This window comes from Metopolophium dirhodum, chromosome 1 (assembly GCF_019925205.1).
Source record: "Metopolophium dirhodum isolate CAU chromosome 1, ASM1992520v1, whole genome shotgun sequence".
Classification (NCBI taxonomy): domain Eukaryota; kingdom Metazoa; phylum Arthropoda; class Insecta; order Hemiptera; family Aphididae; genus Metopolophium; species Metopolophium dirhodum.
The window spans coordinates 129,320,340-129,344,454 of NC_083560.1; the positions used below are offsets into that span (position 1 = coordinate 129,320,340).

Sequence of the window (24,115 nt, forward strand, 5' to 3'; positions counted from 1 at the left end):
TTCATACGGGAAAATACGAAGAAGGACAATTTCAACTACAGTACATTGGAACAGAGGACCAGATTGCGGACATTCTAACCAAGCCTTTGGTTAAGGAACGATTCGAGAAATTGCGGTCAGCTGTAGGAGTGACTACAATTAAAGAAATTATTAATTGAGGGAGGGTGTTGAAATATACAATTAATATTAGTATTCAAACCATGTAAACACACGTGCGTGTACAATGTCGTTTTCTAATAGATACTTATGCAGTTACGATATAGCTGTGTAACACCTTTAGTATCGATTTCTATATTATATACGGATACGGGATGGCCTCGATTGTTCATATAAATAGGGCCTTTGATGTATGTAATAATCACTTGCACAGACGCTGTCATACCGAGTGTACGTGGTGTGTGTGTATAGTCACAGTTTAATTGTCCAGTTGTACGTTATTATATATTATACTTATACATAATCATATTGTCGTGTTATTACTTATTATATTAATGCTAACATCATTAGTCCGTCAAGCTCCACTTTCAACAGTATTCTTCCTGGAAATCCATAAAGTAGTTCATACGGTTGGAATTTTGTTGTTTCATGCTCTGTTGTATTATATATGTTACAGTAAAAGATGTTAAATTTATATTTACGTTATTAACTAGCAATTATCGTTGATAGATAATAATAAATATTATGATTATCAATATTGACTGACAAAAATATTATCTATAATAGTTATTATAGTTACAATAAACTAGTCAGATAATCTTAGTCAGAAGTTCTATCTACTGCGGCTGTAATACTATCTTAGTAACTAATACCATTAAGATAACATTATATAACAACATTTTCCATCGTGTGTAGAAATTATCGATAATCAAACCAAAAAAATAATAAACCACGATAATCTCTAGCTAATTAGGTAATTATTGTTATTTACTAGAAAATAACGTTATTTGATGTTTAACATAATTTACTGTAACATAGTAACATATACATACATTGCATATGGAATAAATTCATCCCAATTTGCTAAATCTTTGTCGACATAATATCGCAAATAATTCCCTAATGTTGAATGGCTTTGCTCTTATGCTCCATTACTCTGTGGTCTATATGGTGTTGTGTTGAACTTGGAAATTTTTAATAGTTTACATACTTCTGAAAAAATATTACTTAAAAACTCTGTACCGTGATCAGATACTATTGATTCTGGAATTCCATGTATACGAACAAATGAGTTTACAAAACTATGCGCTACAGTATTAGCTTCATGGCATATCATAGGTGTCGCAATGCTAAATTTTGTTAAATCATCTTGCATTGTAAGTACATATTTATTACCTTTGTGTGTAGTAGGAAGTGGTCCTACTATGTCCATAAATATTTTTTGGAATGGTTATCTGCCGTGGAAGTGATAACCATCTGTTACTTTGTGTGCTTATTTGAAGTTTTATTCTTTTGACATGATTGACATTTTTGTACATAATCTGCTACTGCTCTTGACATTCCAGGCCAATTATACAGTTTTTTTTAATTTTTTTCATAGTATTTGAAATCCTTCTGTGTCCTGCCAAAGGATTCTCATGCATTTCTTTTATTATAATTCTTTTTTCCTGATCCGTAAGTTCCTTTGGTGTATATATTTTGATTTTTATACTAGTGCCTCTATACAAATATCTTATCATTATTTTTACTCTTGCCCAATTGAACTGAAAAATTTGATCGCCTGTTTTTGATACTGCTAAATCTGTAATTTGATTGTCTAAACAAAATGTTTTTAAATTCTGTAGACAATTATGCACATTTTCGTAAGTAATCTGACTTTTCTCTTTCTCTGATAAAATCATATATATTATGTAACGGTTTCCTTCTTTGTAATATACTAATTCTGTAACTTTTTTATTCTGATTACTTTCTAGATTCCCGAATCGTCGTCAAAATTCCAGTGCCAATCCTTCTTTTAACGTCAATTCCAGTGATACATAATATACGAGATGTGAATGTTCGTCTTCAAAAATATTACCAGCTACTTCTACAATATTCACGTTTTGGACTATGTTTGTCTTAATATAATCCATATACTCATAATATTTTTTACTGTCTACTACTTGTTCCCCTTCTATTTGCATAATTTGTGGTATTCTACTGAGAGCGTCAGCATTAGTATTTAATAAACCGGGTTTATAAATAATTTCGTACTCATATTCCTCCATTGCTAGTCTCCAATGCATCAGTCTTGATCCCGGATTCTTGTGATTAACCAACCATCTGAGAGGCTGATGATCCGTCACTATATAAAATTTCCTTCCTAGTAGATACGGTCTTAATTGTTATAAACTCCATACAATAGCTAATAACTCTTTTTCATAATTTTGTTCAGCCTTATTCAGTACCCTTGATGAATATACAATCGGTAAATCTTCCCCTATTGTACCTTGCGAAAGAACTGATCCAATTGCAACATTACTCGCATCACATGTTACATTAAATGGTTTATCGAAATCTGGGTAACTAAGAATAGGTTCACTTACTAACGCCTTTTGTAATGTTACAAATGCCTGTTGACACAGATCTGTCCAATCATATAGTGTATCATTTTTTAATAATGAGATTAATAGTTTTTCGATTGTACCATAATTTCTTATAAATCTACGGTAATATCCTGATAGTCCTAAAAAACTTTTTAACTGTTTTTGGTTTTTTGGTTCTGGAAAATTTTTTACACTCAAAATTTTAGATGGATCTGGTTTCAAACCTTGTTCAGTGATAATATGACCTAAATATATAACTTCGTGACGCAAAAATTCACATTTCATAGGTTGTACTTTCAAATTATAATCTCTGAACCTTTGGAAAATTTCCTTTAACTTTTCACTATGATCTTTTAAATCATGAGCATATACAATTACAACATCTATATATACAAACGCTTTTACTTCATTTATTCCTAATAACACTGTGTTCATTAATCTTTGGAAAGTACTCGGCGCTCCATTCAATCCGAAAGGCATTTTAAGGAGCTCATAATGTCCTTTGAAAATGATGTCTTAGCTCTATCATCTGCATGTACCGACACCTGGTGGTATCCGCTCGCTAAATCCAAGGTTGTATAGTATTTAGAGTTTCCTAATTGATCTAAAATATCATTTATATTAGGAATTGGAAACACATCTCCGATTGTGATATTATTAATTTCCTGAAATACACACAGATACGAAATTTTTGTTTCCCTGAACAATCCACCTTCTTTGGTATTACTATTAACGGGGCGTTCCAAGGTGAAGAACTTTTTGTAATGATTCCATCCTTTTCCATTTGATCTATCTGTGTTGATATCTCTTTTTTATGATTCTGTGGTAACCTATATGGTTTAATATAAATCGGTTGAATATCGGGTGTTGTTCTAATTCGATGCTGTATTGCTGATGTTCCATCTAATCTGTCACCTTCTAATAAAAAAAACATCGGAAAATTCAATAAATACATTTTTTAATGATTGGTATTCCTCCTTGTTGAAATGTTGCAATCTTAACGACTTCTCCAATAATTATACCTGATTTTCATTTTCTGGACCTTCTGTAAATCTAGTACATACTTGTATTTTTGCCTCTTCAAATTTTTCGTATAACAAATTATCCAAATCTACTGGCTGTAACTCAATAGAATTTTCATTTCGATTGACAATTTTCGTTAATACTTGTTGATTCCTTACTGTAGTTACTACATTACCACATTGAACTCGATTTTGCAATACTTGTGAATAAATAATCACTGTATCATTTTCTTTTATTCGTTTGTCTGTAATTTTTACTGAAATGATCATTTCCGATCTCGGCGGTACTATTGAAATATCCAAACTATCTATACGCGGACTGTCTTGATTTACTACTGTAAACTTGTCTTCCGTAAGTGTCGATGTTATCTCATTTTTTGCATAGTCAATTGCTATCTTATTATCTTCTAAAAATTCTTTGCCTAATATTCCATCATGAGGTATTGGAAAATTATTACTAACCACTTGAAACTTTACTTGTCTTTTTTCTTCCCCAAAATTTACCATTATATTTACTGACCCAATTATGTTCACAAAATATTCATTAATCCCATTCAATCGATATAAAATTCTTTCGTTAACTTTTACATTGTCTTTTAATGAAAGGGCGACCGAGGTGATGGAGGGCACCTTCCTTTTCCGCACGGAAACAAACTACCCGAGTGGGGGTACCATACCACCTGCGACAAACCAGTGGGCTTGAGCTAGGGGCGCCAGCTCGCGGCGGGCGAAGCATACGCGGACCTCTGCGGTTGCGCTGGCGCTTCTAGCACGAACCTGACTGAGAGCACACGGGCCCGACCAACTCGTGTGTGAATACGTGCAAGATGGAAGTCCGGCTGGGGGACACCCACCGACAAGCACTGAAACCCGAGAATTCGGTACGGACACAGCACCCGGCAAAAGAAAACCGTACCACTCAAAAAAGGTCGCACCGCGGCAGCGTAAGAACTGTTCCGGTGCCGATGCTAGTGGGAAAAGAGTCGTTGTGAGTACTCTGGATAATGGATCCTTCAATCTCATTCCGCGGGTCAATGAGGAGAGCCCCACTGAAAATCCGACAATTGCTAACGCCCGAACGGTATCAGTGCCCATCGAGCTTTGTGGCGTGCGTCCGGCCGTCGCGCGCGGGTTCCTCGCGTGCTCGCACTCGCCGGCCGCGCGCCCGCGACTTATGTGGATGGCCACGCGGAGACTGTGGGAGTAGCGCCTTAGTAGAAGGGGAGCTATTTGACTGGGTCGAATCCAGCGCTCGCTGACGCGGTTATACGAAACCCACCGATCTATCTCGAACGAGAGCAGCCGGCGGGGGACCTGACGAAACCCGTCGGAGGGATGTGACCGCGTCGTAAAAAGGCGTGAAGGAGCCGCCCTCGCGACATATGGCTAAAGGTGTAAAAACCCCCGAGGGAATGGTCTTATACTCCACGTCACACAGTGGTTATCAATGTCTTTTAACGATAATAACTTTACTATATTTACTTCACTGCCTGTATCAAGTAGAAATTTTGATTTCTGATTAATACATTCCGTAGCTTGACATATAACGTGATCTTTAAATAATTGAGCTATTAATTTTAATGTTCTAGAAATGTTACGGCTGTTGCTTTGATTTCCTGGGCCAATCGTTCGCCGTTCTGACGGCCTAACCGTTCGACCCTGTTTCGTTTCCCGAAGTTAATGGTTCTGCCATTGAACTTGAATTCGCCTAACTAGCTCTTTTCTCATTGTTATATTTTAATTTTCTGCACACACCAATTTCATGACCTGGTTTCTTACAATATTTACAAAAAATTGTTTTGTTATTTTATCCACTATTACTTTCTGCAGTTTGCCGATAAATATTTGCTGACACATTGTTTGGTTTTGGATATTGGCCAGTATTTGTGACCCAGTTTTTTTGATTCTCTTGAGACTGTTTTATAAATTGATGATTTGATCTTGACCTACATACCTTGGCCATGTGACCTACTTTGCCACAGTTGAAACACGTAATCCTTGCTGCTTCTTGTTTCGGCATTTTTGATTGTGTTTTCTTATCTGATTTGTATGACGTTTCCTCCTGTTGAGCCACAGCAAATGCTTCTTCAATTGTACTCAGATGACTTGCCTTTACTAACATTTTTATGGATTGTCTTAGTCCTTCAATAAAAATACTCAATGTTTGCATTTTTAAAATTCCCTCAATGACTTCTGCCACGGTTTTTTTTTATCTTTGGTTTGCACATTTAACGTTAAATTAAATAATTTTTCTAACCGATTGTAAAACGTACTAATTTCCTCATCATATTTCTGACGAGTTGTGGTTAATTCCAATAACAAATGTGTAGAAGTATGTTGTGGTTCAAAACAATTTTTTAATGTTGTTTTCAATTCTTCCCACGTATCTATCTTTTTAAATCGAATAACCTGAGCTGCTTTTGCTGTTAAATTTGCTAATATAGCTCCTAACATCTTGGGTTTTATGTCTTCACTAATGCACGAAAAAGCTAATTCTGACGACTTTAAAAATTATGTAAGCCTTCAGAGTGTTACAAGTCGGTTGACCGTAGCCTCGTACTTGTGGAGTTTGTATATAGATTTAGTAAATAAAGTAACAAACACACGTTCAAATATTCAATTAATAAAGTTTGTTGCGTTCTGAACATGCACAGTCAATGGCACTATCTCCATTCTCCACTGACTATCTTACAATCTTAACGTTCCTTATATCTAAACTTCTGTAGGACAATCCCTCCTATATAAAAAGTGCTTACTCGCAGTTTCGGGATTGTACCTGTTTACACTAATATACAATAATCATTTCATTTCATAATTCTAAATGTTTTATAAATACTACATTTCTAATTTGTTTACTAACTGCTACATCCTTACTTACTTCCTATGTTTAATAATACCAAATCATAACACTCCCCTTGTTGAATGAAAGCTCATGTCCTCATGAGTCAATTTTCTTATTACATTCTTTTTTCCTCATAAAAATAAATATTTTATACATTCATAAATCATTATATAATTACATCTTAAATCTTCTTAATTTCTACGCATTGTATGTCGTCTACTGATTTTGTATTGACCAATGCTTTTATATAACTCATTGACACTTTATTTTGTTTGTACAGTTTAAAACTTATCTTACTTATTACAATTATTAACACTAATATACCTATACCTATTCCTACTGTTACGTATGTTATATTAGATACAGTTACATATTCTATACTATCATCTATTTGTGACTGTAATAATAAATCTAATTGTTTTGCGTTATTTGCTAATGAATGAAAATCGGGATAATATGAATTATTTATTTTTGGAAAATCATCCTGTATCCTATTAGTTTGATATTGTTTCATATTAGCCGTTATGTTCTCTCTCGGAATGAAATCATACGATGTTTTCGTTACTATTGATCTGGTGGGGGTTAGCTCATACTCTTTTGTTATCGCACGACACGGATACGTGAGAGAGATTGTACCTGTGTTTTTCAAGGTTTGCCACACTGGCTCCCCATTTGCACAATCAATGTTGATTGTCATTGGTTTTTGTGTTGTGTACAACCAAACATTCTCGTTATCTAATTTGTGTACTACTAATTTTTGAATACGTGTAATCTTTATTTCACATGCTTTTGGAATCGTATCTTTATCCTGACTACTAAATAATTTCGCTTCACAATTGTCCGTTTCTTGAATATAGTGCGTCTGAGTGTTCCAACAAATATAATATTCTTGCATATGTATGCATTTGCTTAACTCTATGTCATCTATGTATATTGAATACACATTATCCTCTGACATGGCCAAGTATTTATTCGTTGGTTGAATTAACGCATATACTGACTTTTTCTGTTTTATAGGCAATGGTATTGACTTGTATAGGCGGTATTCCCTTGTATCGACTATCGGAATGGCTATTATGAATATCAATGTATCTGCTACTCTAATTACTTGTAAGTTACTCATTTTCATTAACTTATGTACATTCTGTATTGTGACTTGTTCAGCGAAGTTCTCTCTCGAATCTAATTGTATTCTCACTTGTTGTAACTCTGCTAAAAAATCTGTCGCCGAAATAATGCTAGAATGCATATGACCTACTTGTGCTGTATTTACTATTGCTACTAGATTGTGAGTTTGGAATGAATGTTGTGTTAACAAAACATTTAATTCCTCAGTTTGTTCATTCATTATTTGTCTAACTTCCATTTCATTAATCAATTTACCTACTTGGTTTGCTTTACTTTCCAACTTGTTTATATAACTTATTATCGCTGTTTCAGTTTGTTGTATCTTCACCATTGCTCGGTCTACATCATGTACTGTTGACTGTACTATTCGCGTTTGCTGTCGCATATCGTGAATAACCCTAATTTGTTTTTCGCTTATTTCACTTATTTTCTTATCAAAAAATTAATAATCTTCGTCCGAACATATTCCAAATAATGTTTTTGATAATCTACCAATTCCGTTTATCAATCCTCTTCTATAGCGTTCGTTTCTACTAACGGCATAGTTTATCTGTTGTCGCGTTTTCTCTATATCATGGATATATGATGTTGTTGTTGTATTAAATTGCTCGCATAAATACGACCAAATTACAAAGTGTTCTATTGGAACTATTTCTGTGTTTTTTGCAATTTTTAAACAATGTTTTACTGTTTCCTTTTGAAATTTCTTAATTCGTTCAAAATTACCATCATACGTGGTTAAATTCACATAGACTGATAATTTCCACTTTGAATTTGTTGTTTTTATTTTTGTCAAATGATTAAAAAAAATTCCTGATGGTGATTCAATTTCCTTTATTCGATAATTTTCTGTTAAATTTGTTGCCATGATAGGTTGTATGATTAATATCCTGTAATAATAAGATATCATTGGTTTACTACTTATTTTAATTTTATTGATTACATAGTTTTAATAGATTTCTATGTACTTTAACTAATTTTTTTCCTCTAATGATTGTTACATTTTCATTATTATTTATTTCTGCTATTACATACGGACCTAACCATTTTTGTGCTAATTTATTTTTTTGTTGTTTTTCCATAAGCCATACTTTGTCATTTATTTTTAACCTAAGTGGATTAACCTTATTATCATATCGACCTTTTGTATTTTCTTTTGTATTCACTATACGTTGTTTTGCAATTTCATAAGACTGTTGAAATTTTTGCTTAATCTCATAATTATAATCTTCATAATTGTATCTTGGTTCAGGTGTTTTCTTTAACGATGTAGGTATTTTCCCTGGAAATCCATACAGTAGTTCATACGGTTGGAATTTTGTTGTTTCATGCTCTGTTGTATTATATACATACATTGCATATGGAATAAATTCATCCCAATTCGCTAAATCTTTGTCGACATAATGTCGCAAATAATTCCCTAATGTTGAATGACTTCTCTCTAATGCTCCATTACTTTGTGGTCTATACGGTGTTGTGTTGAATTTAGAATTTTTTAATAGCTTACATACTTCTGAAAAAATTTTACTTAAAAACTCTGTTCCCTGATCAGATACTATTGATTCTGGAATTCCATGTATACAAACAAATGAGTTCACAAAACTATGCGCTACAGTATTAGCTTCATGGCATACCATAGGTGTCGCAATACTAAATTTTGTGAAATCATCTTGCATTGTAAGTACATATTTGTTTCCTTTGTGTGTAACAGGAAGTGGTCCTACTATGTCCATAAATACTTTTTGGAATGGTTTGTCTGCCGTGGAAGTGATAACCATCGGTTGCTTTGTATGCTTATTCGAAGTTTTATTCTTTTGACATGATTGACATTTTTGTACATAATCTGTTACTTCTCTTGCCATTCTTGGCCAATTATACTGTTTTTTAATCTTTTTTATAGTATTTGAAATCCCTCTGTGTCCTGCCAAAGGACTCTCGTGCATTTCCTTTATAATAATTCTTTTTTCCTGATCCGTAAGTTCATTCGGTGTAAATATTTTGATTTTTATACTAGTGCCTTTAAACAAATATCTTATCATTATTCTTACTGTTGCCAATCGAGCTGAAAAATTTGATCACCTGTTTTTGATACTGCTAAATCTGCAATTTGATTGTTTACACAAAATGTTTTTAAATTCTGTAGACAATTATACATATTTTCGTAAGTAATTGGACTTTTTCCTTTCTCCGATAAAATCATATATATTATATAACGGTTACTTTTTTTTAAATATACTAAATCTGTAACTTTTTTATTTTGATTACTTTCCAGATTCCCGAATCGTCTTCGGAATTCCAGTGCCAATCCTTCCTTTAACGTCAATTCCCGTGATACATAATGTACGAGATGCGAATGTTCGTCTTCAAAAATATCACCTGCTATTTCTATAATATTTAAGTTTTGGACTATATTTGTCTTAATATACTCCATATATTCATTATATGTTGTACTGCTTACTACTTGTTCCCCTTCTATTTGCATAATTTGTGGTATTCTACTGAGAGCGTCAGCATTAGTATTTAATAAACCTGGTTTATAAATAATTTCGTACTCGTATTCCTCCATTGCTAATCTCTAATGCATTAACCTTGATCCTGGATTCTTGTGATTAACCAACCATCTGAGAGGCTGATGATCTGTCAATATATAGAATTTTCTTCCCAGTAAATATGGTCTTAATTGTTTTAAGCTCCATACGATAGCTAACAACTCCTTTTCTGTCGTACCATAATTTTGCTCTGCTTTATTCAGTACCCTTGATGAGTATACGATTGGTAAATCTTCCCCTATTTTACCTTGTGAAAGAACTGATCCAATTGCAAAGTTACTTGCATCGCATGTTACATTAAATGGTTTATCGAAATCTGGATAACTAAGAATAGGTTCACTCACCAATGCATATTTTAATGTTATAAATGCCTGTTGACAAAGATCTGTCCAATCATATAGTGTATCGCTTTTCAACAATGTGGTTAACGGTTTTGCGATCTTACCATAATTTTTTATAAATCTACGGTAATATCCTGACAGACCTAAAAAACTTTTCAATTGTTTTTGGTTTTTTGGTTCTGGAAAATTCTTTACACTCAGAATTTTTGATGGATCTGGTTTCAATCCCTGTTCTGTGATAATATGACCTAAATATATAACTTCGTGACGCAAAAATTCACATTTCATAGGTTGTACTTTTAAATTATAATCTCTGAACCTTTGGAAAATTTCTTTTAACTTTTCACTATGATCTCTTAAATCATGAGCATATACAATAACATCGTCTATATATACAAACGCTTTTACTCCATTTATTCCTAATAACACTGTGTTCATTAATCTTTGGAAAGTACTCGGCGCTCCATTCAATCCGAAAGGCATTTTAAGGAGCTCATAATGTCCTTTATCTGTCGAAAATTATGTCTTAGCTCTATCATCTGCATGTACCGACACCTGATGGTATCCGCTCGCTAAATCCAAGGTCGTATAGTATCTAGAATTGCCTAGTTGATCCAAAATATCATTTATATTAGGAATTGGAAACACATCTCCGATCGTAACATTATTTAATTTCCTGAAATCTACACAAATACGAAATTTTTGCTTCCCTGAACAGTCAACCTTCTTTGGTATCACTATTAACGGGGCGTTCCAAGGTGAAGTACTCTTTGTAATGATTCCATCTTTTTCCATTAGATCTACCTGCGTTGATATCTCTTTTTTGTGATTCTGTGGTAACCTATATGGTTTAATATAAATTGGTTGAATATCAGGTGTTGTTCTAATTCTATGTTGTATTGCTGATGTCCCGTCCAACCTGTCACCTTCTAATAAAAAAACATCTGAATACTGATTAAATATATCTTTTAATGATTGGTACTCCTCCTTATTGAGATGCTGCAATCTTAACGACTGCTCCAATAACTGAAACCGATTTTCATTATTCCGACTTCCTATAGTTTTAGCACACACTTGTATGTTCGCTTCTTCAAATTTTTCATATAATAAATTATTCAAATCTACTGGCTGTAACTTAATAGAATTTTCATTTTGATTGACAATTTTTGTTAACACCTGCCGATTTTTCACTTTAGTAATTACATTACCAAATTGAACTCGATTTTGCAATACTTGTGAATATATAATCACTGTATCATTTTCCTTTATTTGATTATCTGTAATTTTTACTGGAATGATCATTTCCGATCTCGGTGGTACTACTGCAATGTCTAAATTATCTACGTGCGGAATGTCTTGATTTACCACTGTAAAATTGTCTTCAGTAAGTGTTGACGTTATCTCATTTTTTGAATAATCAATTGCTATCTTGTTATCCTCTAAAAACTCCTTACCTAAAATCCCATCATGAGGTATTGGAAAATTATTATTAACAACTTGAAACCTTACTTGTCTTTTTTCTTCTCCAAAATTTATCATTATATTTACTGACCCAATTGTGTTCACAAAATATTCATTAATCCCTTTTAATCGATATAAAATTCTTTCGTTAACTTTTACGTCATCTTTTAATGACAATAATTTTACTATATTTACTTCGCTCCATGTGTCAAGTAAAAATCTTGATTCCTGATTAACGAATTCCGTAGCCTGACATATAATGTGATCTTTAAAAAGTTGAGCCTTTAATTTAAATGCTCTTGAAATGTTACGGCTGTTGCTTTGATTTCCTGGACCGATCGTTCGCCGTTCTGATTCGACCCTGTCTCGTTTCCCGAAGTTGGTGGTTCTGACATTGAACTTGAATTTGCCTGACTAGCTCTTTTCTCATTGTTGTATTTTAATTTCCTGCATACTCCAATTTCATGACCTAGTTTCTTACAATATTTACAAACAATTGTCTTGTCATTAATCGCACTATTACTTTCTGCAGTTTGCCGATGAATATTTGCTGACCAATTGTTTGGTTTTGAATTTTGCCCAGTATTCGTAACCCCGTTCTTTTGATTCTCTTGTGGCTGTTTTATAAATTGATAATTTGATCTTGACCTACATACCTTGGCCATGTGACCTACTTTGCCACAGTTGAAACATGTAATTTTCGCTGTATTTTGCTTCGGCATTTTTGATTGTGTTTCCTTATCTGATTTGTATGACGTTTCCTCCTGTTGAGCCACCGCAAATGCTTCCTCTATTGTACTCGGACGACTTGCCTTTACTAACATTTTTATAGGTTGTCTTAGTCCTTCAATGAAAATACTTAATGTTTGAGTTTTTAAAATTCCCTCTATGACTTCTGCCACTGCTGCAGTTTTATCTTTGGTTTGAACATTCAACGTCAAATGAAATAGCTTTTCTAACCGGCTATAAAATGTACTAATTTCTTCATTATATTTCTGACGAGTTGTGGTCAATTCTAACATCAAATGTGTGGAAGTATGTTGTGGTTCAAAACAATTTTTTAACTGTGTTTTCAATTCTTCCCATGAATTAATTTTTTTAAATCGGACAACCTGAGCTGCTTTTGCTGTTAAATTTGCAACTATTGCCCCTAATATTATGGGTTTTAACTCCTCACTAATGCATGAAAAAGCAAATTCTGATGACTTTATGAAATTATGTAAGCCTTCAGAGTCTTGTTTGTCAAACTTTGGTAATATTCGAAATGCTGCCTCTAAAGAAGTAATTACACTCATATTTACTAATTCAGTACTTGATTGACTCAAATTTGGTACAAAACTGTATGATTCAGTACTACTATCAAAAGAAATATCTTCCTTAACAATGTTTGAACTTAATTCTGCTGGTACTCCTAACCGTCTACGCTGTATTGGCAAATGTAATGTGTTTCTACCGGTGTCAGGATTTTGAAGTCCTAATAAAGTACTCTGATTCTGCACTGTATTTTCTACTTGGTTACTAACGCTATCCCTACCTAATGTCGTTTGACTTGCCCTACTATCATCTGAATCAAATGACCTATCTGGGACAAATGTTTTGTCTTTACTATCGCTCTGTGTTACGCTACTAGTACTACCACTATCGTCGCTCATTAATTAAATATAAATAGAAAAATATAGATATGCTTACAATACAATATATAAAAATAACAAACTTACAATACCAATAAATTTAACATTATCGAAGTTGTTTCTCTGTTGCCTTGAAAAAGTTGAATGCTGAATTTGTTTGGAATGCTCTGTAATTGACTGGAATGCTTTGTAGTAGACTGGAATGCTCTGTAGTTGACTGGAATGCCTTGTAGTCGAATGAAAATGCTCTGTAGTTGAATGAAATGCTCTGTACTTGAGTGGAATGATCCGTAGTTGACTGGAATTATGCACCTTGACTGGTTCAATAACAATTTAACTCACCCTGATTGAATGAACGCGCCTCGTTTGAATTAATGGTTCTTTTGATCCGCTGCCACCAATGTTACAAGTCGGTTGACCGTAGCCTCGTACTTGTGGAGTTTGTATATAGATTTAGTAAATAAAGTAACAAACACACGTTCAAATATTCAATTAATAAAGTTTATTGCGTTCTGAACATGCACAGTCAATGGCACTATCTCCATTCTCCACTGACTGTCTTACAATCTTAACGTTCCTTATATCTAAACTTCTGTAGGACAATCCTTCCTATATAAAAAGTGCTTACTCGCAGTTTCGGGATTGTACCTGTTTACACTAATTTACAATAATCATTTCATTTCATAATTCTAAATGTTTTATAAATACTACATTTCTAATTTGTTTACTAACTGCTACATCCTTACTTACTTCCTATGTTTAATAATACCAAATCATAACAAGAGTCTTGTTTGTCAAATGTTGGTAAAATTCGAAATGCCGCTTCTAAAGTAGTTATTACACTCATATCTACTGATTCCGTACTTGGTTGCTCCAAATTCGGTACAAAACTGTATAATTGAGTACTACTATCAAAAGAAATATCTTCCTTAACGATGTTTGAACGTAATGCTGCTGGTAACCCTAACTGTCTACGTTGTATTGGCAAATATAATGTATTCCTACCAGTATCAGGATTTTGTAGTCCTAACAAAGTACTCTGATTTTGAACTGAATTTTCTAGTTCGTTACTAACGTTACTGCTACTAGATGTCGCTTGTCTTACCCTACTATAGTCCGAATCAAATGACCTATCTGGGATAAAAGTTTCGTCTTTACTACCGTCCCGTGTTGCGTTACTATTACTACCACTTTCGTCACTCATCAATTAAATATACACAGAAAAATATGGATAGAAAATTATAGATATGCTTAAAATATATATAAAAACAAACTTACAATACCAATAAGTTTAACATTATTGAAGTTGTCCCTCTAACCGTTGAATGCTGAATTTGTTAAGTTAATTTTTATATTTTTTCGCTGTTATTGTTTCCAACAATGTTGTCCTAGAAATGTTATCGTTAGAATTTTTTTGCTGGCACAGAGGGACAGAACCACTCTCTCTTGCCTTAATTGTTTTTTTGATTATTATGAAAATATGTTTTATTCAAATTACGTGTATCATTATCAGGCACCTGACCGATAGCGTGCTGATTCATCACATTATTTACGTCTACATTATTTTGACTGATACCATTTGTAGCATGCGATGGATTTTGATAATTTTGGCCTACGTTTTGTTCGTTAAAATTTGCACCTTGATTACTATTATACACATTATTTTTATAATATTGCTAACTTTTTTGGTTAGGCATATTATTATACCTATCATTCCACTTTGGTTGTGTATAGCAATTATTACTATTAAAATGTTTTGGAGGGTTATATGTATTTTTTCGATGGAAGTGTTTATTAGGATTTATATATTGATTCGGTCTAATTTCATTATTTGTGTTGTAATTATTATTTGGATAAAAAGTATTGTTTGGGTGATAATTTTGATTATTAACATAATTGTTTGGAATAAATGAATCATTTGCATTATACATTTGATTACTAAAATTGTTGTTTGGATTAAATGAATTATTTGAATTCTGTTTTTGATTACTATAACCGTTATTGTTATTATTGCATGGGTCGTAATTGCACATATTATTATTGAATGTATTGTTTGGATTATTTTGAAGATTGAGATATGGACTAGGACTATTTAAATGCATATTATTATTAAATTTCTTTTTCTGGTTAAAATTGCTTTTACCATTGTTAATATTATTTAATTTAGATTTTAAAAATTCATTTTCTTTCTTAAGAGTGTCAATATCTACAGAACTTATATTTTGAAAATCTGTGTGCATCAATTTCGAATTTTCTATTTTCTTTAAATTAATTTCCAAGTTGTCACAAGTGTCATTATTCATAATAGTTACGGTGTTATAATATTCTGGTGTTAGTGCCTCTAATATTATATCAATTTTCTCGGTCTCAGGAATGGTGCAATTTGTTTGACTAATTAAGTATAAAATATCTGCTAAGAACTCCGATATTGTTTCTGTCGATTTTAATTTTTTATTTCGTAATTTGTTTCTTAACATACAATTCCTAGCCGGCGATGCAAATTTTTCCTTAAAAATTTGTTCTATTTCATCAAAAGTCGGATTTAAGTTATTAATTGTTAATGTCTTGTATATTTTATAAGCGGAATTTTTTTAATATAATGGCAAGTAAGTTAATTTTATTTGCGGAGACCACCCATTAGCAGTAGCTACCACGTTAAAGTACTCGAAAAATTATAAAACGCATTCATCGCCCGAACCGTTGAAAATATTAGGAACAAATTGTTGAGGTCTTGCCATTTTATTTTTCGTATTTAATTTAATTATATTATCAATTTTTGAACTCGCGTCCAATTTATTATTTTGATTTACCTCTACAGATTCAAATTTTAAATTATTCGGTTGCTCAGTATTTTTAATTGGTGAAAGTGATTGGTCTATGTCTATTAAGATATTTTCTAACTGTTGGGCCACGTCTTTAGGTCCAACCGTATCGGTACCTTTATTTTCTAATTCTACCTGTGAGTCTGGTTCGCTAATATTTTTTTCACAATGATTTTTCTGGCTATTATTGAAATATAATGATAACTTATTTTCAGTAAAGGTAAGATCTGCAGTACTATCGTTATAATTATCTTTATCTTCGGTATCAAGAAGTCCAACTCTAAAAGTTTTTATTGCTGATTTCGCGAGATCCCTTAATTGTACAAGGGTTGACGATTCTTCACAATGTATGTTACAAAATTTTAAAAAACCGACTACTTCAGATTTACTACCACGATTCTGTTGTCTGAGATATTATGAATTCAATTTTTTTTTCTACTGGTGTTAGTGCATTAAATTCATCTTTACTTAAACATTCGACTTTGTATAATGTGCAAAGCGTAAATTTTTTAACTAACTTAGCCGATAAAGGTATCTTTTCAAATTTCGAATTTTCAAAAAAATCTCCTAAATTATTCTCATCGATTTGTCGTAACATGCCGATCAATCCTGTTGCATTTATTTCTGGACTTTTTAATGCTGATTTTGTAAGGTTCTTTAATTCGCTAATTGCTAATGAAATGTCACTATGTATATTACAAAAATCTAAGAAACCCACTATTTCTGGTTTATTTAATACATTTATCCACGCTACTGTTCGCTGGAAAATTATAAACTCAAATTTCTTTTGTGCTGGTAATTGATTAAAATCTTCTTTTTTAAAAGTCTCAACTACGTATAGAGTGCACAGTGTAAATGTTTGAACAATTTTTGCTGACAGAGGTATCTTTCCTAACCTGGAATTTGAAAAATAGTTACCTAAATCGACTTCTTCGATTTGCCGTAATAGATTTATTAGATTAATTTCGTTTATTTCGGAATTAAAATATTCATTGATATAATATATTTGTGCTATCCACTTTTGTTATTTGGTTATTTACGTTACGTTTTATGTAAAATTTGTTGTCCATTAAATATTTTTATTTATCGAAACATTGCTTATGTTCACTTACAATAAAATAATTCTCCTGTCCTACTCTTTAGATAACTACGCTCTTTTACCATTATGCTCTTCAAATTACTCTATATATGATTCTTAATATACATTTTTAGTATACCTATTAGCCACGTTACTTTTTTATTTAGTTATACTCTTATTCTATATCTAAAAAAATTCAATTCCTTAATTTTTATTTTTACTACATAATTTCTATAACCCCTACATGTAATTTACTCTTATTCTTAAAACCTAAAACCTCGTAAATCTCGTTAAAAAAATTCAAACGATTTTGTTCTTATATGTAATTTATCTAATCAAGTTATTCTTTTATTTCCTTTACGGCTATACTGTTATATCTAATACTTAAAATCTCGTAAAATAATTTTAATTAAAATTAAAATTGTTAGGTGCCTATACATAAATTTTCTCTGATAACATAACCCCTATATGTAATTTACTCCAATTCTTAAAACTTAATATCTCGTAAATCTCGTAAAGTAATTTTAATTAAAATTAAAATTATTAGGTGCCTATAGATATATTTTCTATTCTCGTACCTCATTCAATTCTTTAACTCTTATTCTTAAAATTTAATGTATCTCATTATGTATATCATAAATCTTAAATATAATGAAAAAAAACTTCAATTATTCTTAACCCAACTACACTTTAATTTTATTATTTTCCTACGCTTCAATTAACTAAACTTAACAACTAATAACAAAATAAAAATCTAAACTAATCGTAAATATCTGTAACTTCAACTACTTAAGAGCTTCGGCGCCTCCACCAATATGTAACGTGGTTGGGGATGACCCGTGAAATATAAGATATTCAGGGAAGAAATTAGTTCTTTTGAATATATTTTTACCGTAGCTCGGGAGCACGAAAGGTATTAGGATCTTAATATTACAAATAAATAACGATTGATCTAGATTATTATTATTACCAACGAATTTATTATTACTTACGATCTATACGAACAAAGTTACCAAAAATGTAGGATTTTACGGAGTTCTGGTGCGCGTGATGCAATTGCGGAGTACTGCATTTTTCTTACATAGCGATATTGGCCGGAGCCTTACAATCATAAAATTTATAAGTGGCACCTAATCCGGAGAAGCTTAATATATTTTAGTCAGCGCATAATATGCCTATTGTGCATATTATGATGCTTATAAAATAAACGTAATGATGTAACATATGTTACAATATTGGTTGTAATAAACCTGGTTTCTTTCCTATTGGTGTTTTTAAAAATTGACATGATATGCGGGAATTAATACATTTTTTAGTGTCCTTGATCATTGTTTCCCAATAATATGTTTGTTTTAATTTTGCAATCGTATTCGTTATACCAAAATGTCCACTAAAAATAGATTCATGGTATGATTTTAGTACAGTATTGACTAACTTTTTCGGAATAACTATCAGGTTAATTAATGTGTTTCTATCCCATTGTTTGTAAAAAATATGTTGTTTCTTTCACAATATCTCCGTGACTTCCTAATAAATTTTCTTTCACCTATCCCTTTAAGTGCCCTTAAAATATTTGAACAGAATTCAACTTTTGCTTGTTGTATTTCTAAAACCTCTATATTTATATCTTCATTTGTTTTTTTTTCCTCTATTTCAGTTAAATTTACAGGAAACCTAGATAGACTGTCTGCTGCTAGATTTGCTGAACCTGCTTTATGTTTTATTATAAAATCATATTCAATCAACTTAAATATACTCTTAGTTATTCTAGAAGAGGGATTTTTCATTGTTTTAAAATATTGCAAACTCGAGTGATCACTATACACTATAAACTCCCTTCCTAACAGATATTCTCTAAAATAATTTATTACAAAAATTACTGCAGCCATTTATAATTCTGTGGTTGAATATTTTTTCCCCTCCTTTCAGTTTCCTTGATGTGTAACCTATTGGATGTTTTTCACATTTTCGTTCTCTTGTTCTAATATTCCTCTTAGTCCTTCCAATGAAGCATCCGTTGTAATATAAATTGCTCTACCTTCCTTAAAATGTGCTAATACTGGGGCTGTACTTGTTGCATGTTTTAAAAATTCAAAAGCTACTTCTTGTTCCTTTTCCCATTTAAATCCGATATCCTTTTTTGTAATTTCCATCAGTGGGTTTGCTATTTTTGAAAATTTGTTTATGTATTTCCTATAATTTGGACTATGATTATTATTATTACTATAAACGTTTAGTATACAATATAAATTATAAATGCTGAATATGCAACATCTCTTTCCTTTAAAAAAAATTTAAAAAAAAATATAATGTATTTTGTATAGTGCTTAATTACTATGTTAGTAGTTTTTTTTTTTTTTTTTATATACGAGTATTTATTATTTATGATAATTGATATAATTAATAATTAATTATTGCAATTATTGCACTATGCATAATCACTTGGAGAGTATCGCTGAGGCGGTTTTTTAGATCTGATTGGTCTGGGTGTTTTATTTACTGTTACGGGATCGGCCGGATCGGGATTTTGATTTTCACCTACTGTTTCAGTATTTTTAGAATTTTCATTTGTTTGTCTAGCCGGTGTAAGTGAAATAGAATTATTTGAATGTGTTGACGATTTATCAATGAGTAGTTGATCATTATGTCTTTTCCATATAGTCCCGTCATCAAGTTCTACTTCATGCGTGTTGTAACTAATGGATTTGATAATTTTACCCTTTTGCCATTTATTGTTAATATTCCTATAATCTCTAGCTAATATATTATCACCTATATTAAAAGATACTGCCCTATTACCGCCATTGTTTATTTGTGATATTTGTCGCTCAATAACTACTTCGCTTGTATTCGGCATTAACGCGTCAAATTGTAAGCGTGTTGATCGACCTAACATTAGCTGAGCTGGCGTTTCTCGTGTTGTTGAATGAGGTGTATTACGGTACATCAAGAGAAATTTATTTAATTGGGATTGTGCAGTCGAGCATTTTTTAAAGAAATTTTTTACTGTTTTGACTGCCGATTCAGCACAGCCGTTCGATTCTGGGTGAAATGGTGCACCTGTCATATGCCTAATACCTAGATTTTTGCAATATGCTTGAAATTCAAAACCTGTGAAACATTTTGCGCCGTCTGATGTAATTGTTTTTGGAATGCCAAATCGTGCTATAGTTTCTGAACATTTTTGAATGACAATTTCTGCTGTCATGGAATTTACTTGAAATATTTCTAACCATTTTGTGGTTGCGTCAACTATGACAAAAAAATATTTATTTTGAAATGGTCCGAGAAAATCGCAATGCACTCTAGTCCACGGTTTTTCTGGCCACTTCCAAGGAGATATAATAGATTTTGGTGGATTTTGCCTAACGTTAAGACAATTGTCGCAATTTTGCGTAATGTTTTCGATTTCCTTATCCATTCCTGGCCACCAAAAATATGATCTCGCTAAACTTTTCATACTAGAAGAACCCATGTGGCATGAATGAAGTTCGCTTAGTATATTATTTCGAAATTTAGCTGGTATAATAACACGGTAACCCCATAATAGGCATCCTTGTTCCATTGAGATTTGAGTTATTCGTGAATTATAAGATTTAAGTTCTAATTTGTTGGAAAAATCACTGTTCCATTCTCCTGTTTTGACTGCGTTTAATACCTTGGCGAGAATTCTGTCTCTGCATGTTTCAATTTTTATTTTAGACCAGTCTAGAGTGAAAGGTTAGGTTATTCGTGGATGAAATTAAGACTAATACATTCTTCGTTTTGATTATCGATTTTCGATTTTGAAATTTTAATTCGTGATAAAAAATCGGCAGTATTATTTTCAGATTTTACATATTTTATTTCGAAATCAAACGATGATAGGACATAAGCCCATCGTTGTAAACGATTAGAAGCGTAGATTGGGATACCTTTTTTATCGCCAAAAATGCATATTAACGGTTTGTGGTCAGTTTCTAATAGGAAATGCCTACCGTATAAATAGTCGTACAATTTTGTAACGCCCTAAATAATTGCCAAAGCTTCTTTTTCAATTTGTGGAAATTTATACTCTGACTCAGACAGAACTCTTGATGCATAGGCTATAGGTTTTTCTGTACGATCTGGGTATACATGCGAAATTACTGCACCTAAAGCATAAGATGACGCGTCTACTACGAGTTCTATCGGAAAATTATGATCATAATGTGCTAATACGGGTTTCGAAATTAAAATTTGTTTAACTCTATTAAATGCTTTGTCACATTCTGGTGTCCAATTCCATTCACTTCCGTTGCGTAAAAGCATGTACAATGGTTTTAAAATATTTGCAGCGTTTGGTATAAATTTTATAAAATATGTAACTAAACCTAAAAATGATTTTAGCAATGTTTTATTTTCTGGGACAGTTGCACTTGCATAACATCTGTGTGTTTTGTTAGTGTGTGTAAACCATTTTCATCTAACCTGTGACCCAAATATTCAATTGATTTTTGCATAAATTTGCACTTATTCAACTTTACTCTTAAACCTGTATTTGACAATACATTTAGTAATTTTTCTAGACGGGCATTGTGCTCTGTGATAGTAGATCCTGCAACAATTATATCATCTTGGAATATACCTATGCCCTCAAGACCTGCTGCGCAAGTTTCCATAGCTTTTTGGAACTCCCCTGCCGATGATTTTATACCGAAAGGGTTACGGGTGTAGCTAAATAAACCTTTGTGTGTATTAATAGTGGTATATTTGCGATCAGATTCTTTAATAACCATTTGTTGGTATGCGTCTTTTAAATCTATTTTTGAAAAATATTTTGAACCACTAATATTTGCATACAAATGTTCTATTTTTGGAAGGGGATATTCGGTCCCTTCTAATACCGGATTTATTGTTATTTTAAAATCACCACAAATTCGAACTGTGCCGTCCGGTTTTAATATTGGTACTATTGGAGTTGCCCATTCACTATGGTCGACGGGAAATAAAATGTTACCTTTAACTAAACGCTCTATTTCGGTTTCAACTTTGCCTTTTAATGCTAAAAGAATAGACCTAGGTTTGTAAAATTTTGGTACCGCCCCTGCTTTGATATTTAATGAAATTTCGTATTTGTTAAAAATACCTACTTCATCTTTAAAAACATTGTTATAATTACTTATAATACTATCGACAGTTACGTCATTATCAATATTAAATAACGTAGAACATTTTATATTTTTTATATCATTTCGACCTATTAGTGGTGGACCACCATTGTCGATTACATAAAGACACATAGTAAATTTTTTGTTTTGGTACTCCGAATCGACAAATATTTTTCCCATCGGTTTAATGTCATTGCCGACGTAATCAGATAGTGAAATGTCGTTTTTTTTTAATTCGATGTGACTAAACAGTTGACGATATAATCTTTTTGAAATTACGCTGTGTTGTGAACCGGTGTCAATTTCGAAGTTAACATTGTTATTTTCTACGATTAAATTTACCATAAACGGTTTCACCGCGGTATTTTGAAAATGTTGATCGATTATAGAAAAAAAAGTATTAGAAAGATCATGATTAACTGTTTCGTCATCATCGTCGTTATTAGATAAAAATTTATTTTGTGTTTTATTATATTTCGTTTCTTTCTTACCCTTTTTACATACGGTAGACAAATGACCCTTTTCACCGCAATTGTTGCATTGGTAGTCCTTGTATCTGCAATCTTTTTGAAGATGGTTGGAACGGCCACAAATCCCGCATTTGGTTTTCTGTTCCTTGGGTGCGTTAAAACCCTGCTTGGCTTGAAAGTGTCCATTATTTTTCTTCTGGTACTTCAAATCTGCGCATTCTTCTTTTTTCCAACCATTTTTGTCATTCATTGCTGCTTCTTTGGCTGTTGCAATTTCCATTAAATACGTTACTCCAACTTTTGAAGCATCTCCTTCTAACAGACGATCTTGGATTGGTCCTGAACTCATACCCACAACGAATATGTCTCGGATGACCGTTATTAGTTCCGACGAAAAACCACATTTTGAAGCAAGGTTCTTAACACGTGCACCCCATTGGCACACCGATTCGTCCTGTCTTTGTTTAGCCTGATAAAACTTATACCTTGCCGCAAAGTAGGACTTTATTGGTTTGAAATACTTGTTTAAACTTTTCATAAGAGTATCATACTCAACATCGTTAGGCGTGTTAGGAACACATAAACTAAAAAGCACTTTATGAATTTCCTCACTGACCGATGACAGTAATATTGCTCTTTTTTGAATGTTGTTTTCGATTGAATTGGCCAAAAAAAAATTTGTTAATTTTGACTCGAAAATTGTAATATCCATACCTGTTTCAAATGTTCCTGGTGACCCAATAACTTGGTTTAAGTTCATTATAGGCTCAGTCTTTGTAGATGTCATTTTGTATTAGTATGAATACACTTAACACTTGAAACTTCTAAAGCAATAATGATTACGATTAAACTATTGTTATCTTCGTTGCCAATTTGTTGTGTATCATTAATAAGAATAATAACACAAACGTAAATTATAGTCTTTTATTGTCAAACATATAAATCGTAATGACGTACATTAAAATTGTCTACTTGCTAATGACCGATGGACAATCCCCACCGATCGTAATATGATACTTATGATTATTATTATTACTATAAACGTTTAGTATACAATATAAATTATAAATGCTGAATATGCAATATATTTCATAAGGTAAGTATTTGAATATTATCTTGC

General features: G+C 32.2%; 2 protein-coding genes and 1 pseudogene across 2 annotated transcripts; all 3 read right to left on the reverse strand.

Annotated features, from left to right (window-relative positions):
* Positions 1-6,567: 6,567 nt before the first annotated feature.
* On the reverse strand, positions 6,568-8,427 carry LOC132953719 (uncharacterized; annotated as a pseudogene).
* An 11,397-nt stretch (positions 8,428-19,824) lies between these two features.
* Positions 19,825-20,871, reverse strand: LOC132953721 (uncharacterized protein K02A2.6-like). The gene has a single exon (XM_061026082.1). It carries the CDS (start codon positions 20,869-20,871, stop codon positions 19,825-19,827), a length of 1,047 nt encoding a protein of 348 aa, XP_060882065.1.
* Positions 20,872-21,760: 889 nt separating this feature from the next.
* Positions 21,761-23,782, reverse strand: LOC132953722 (uncharacterized). The gene is made up of 2 exons (XM_061026083.1): positions 22,615-23,782; positions 21,761-22,461 (listed from the first exon to the last, which is right to left on the reverse strand). The coding sequence occupies exons 1-2, from the start codon at positions 23,780-23,782 to the stop codon at positions 21,761-21,763; spliced, it is 1,869 nt and encodes a 622-aa protein (XP_060882066.1).
* Between the last annotated feature and the right edge of the window lie 333 nt (positions 23,783-24,115).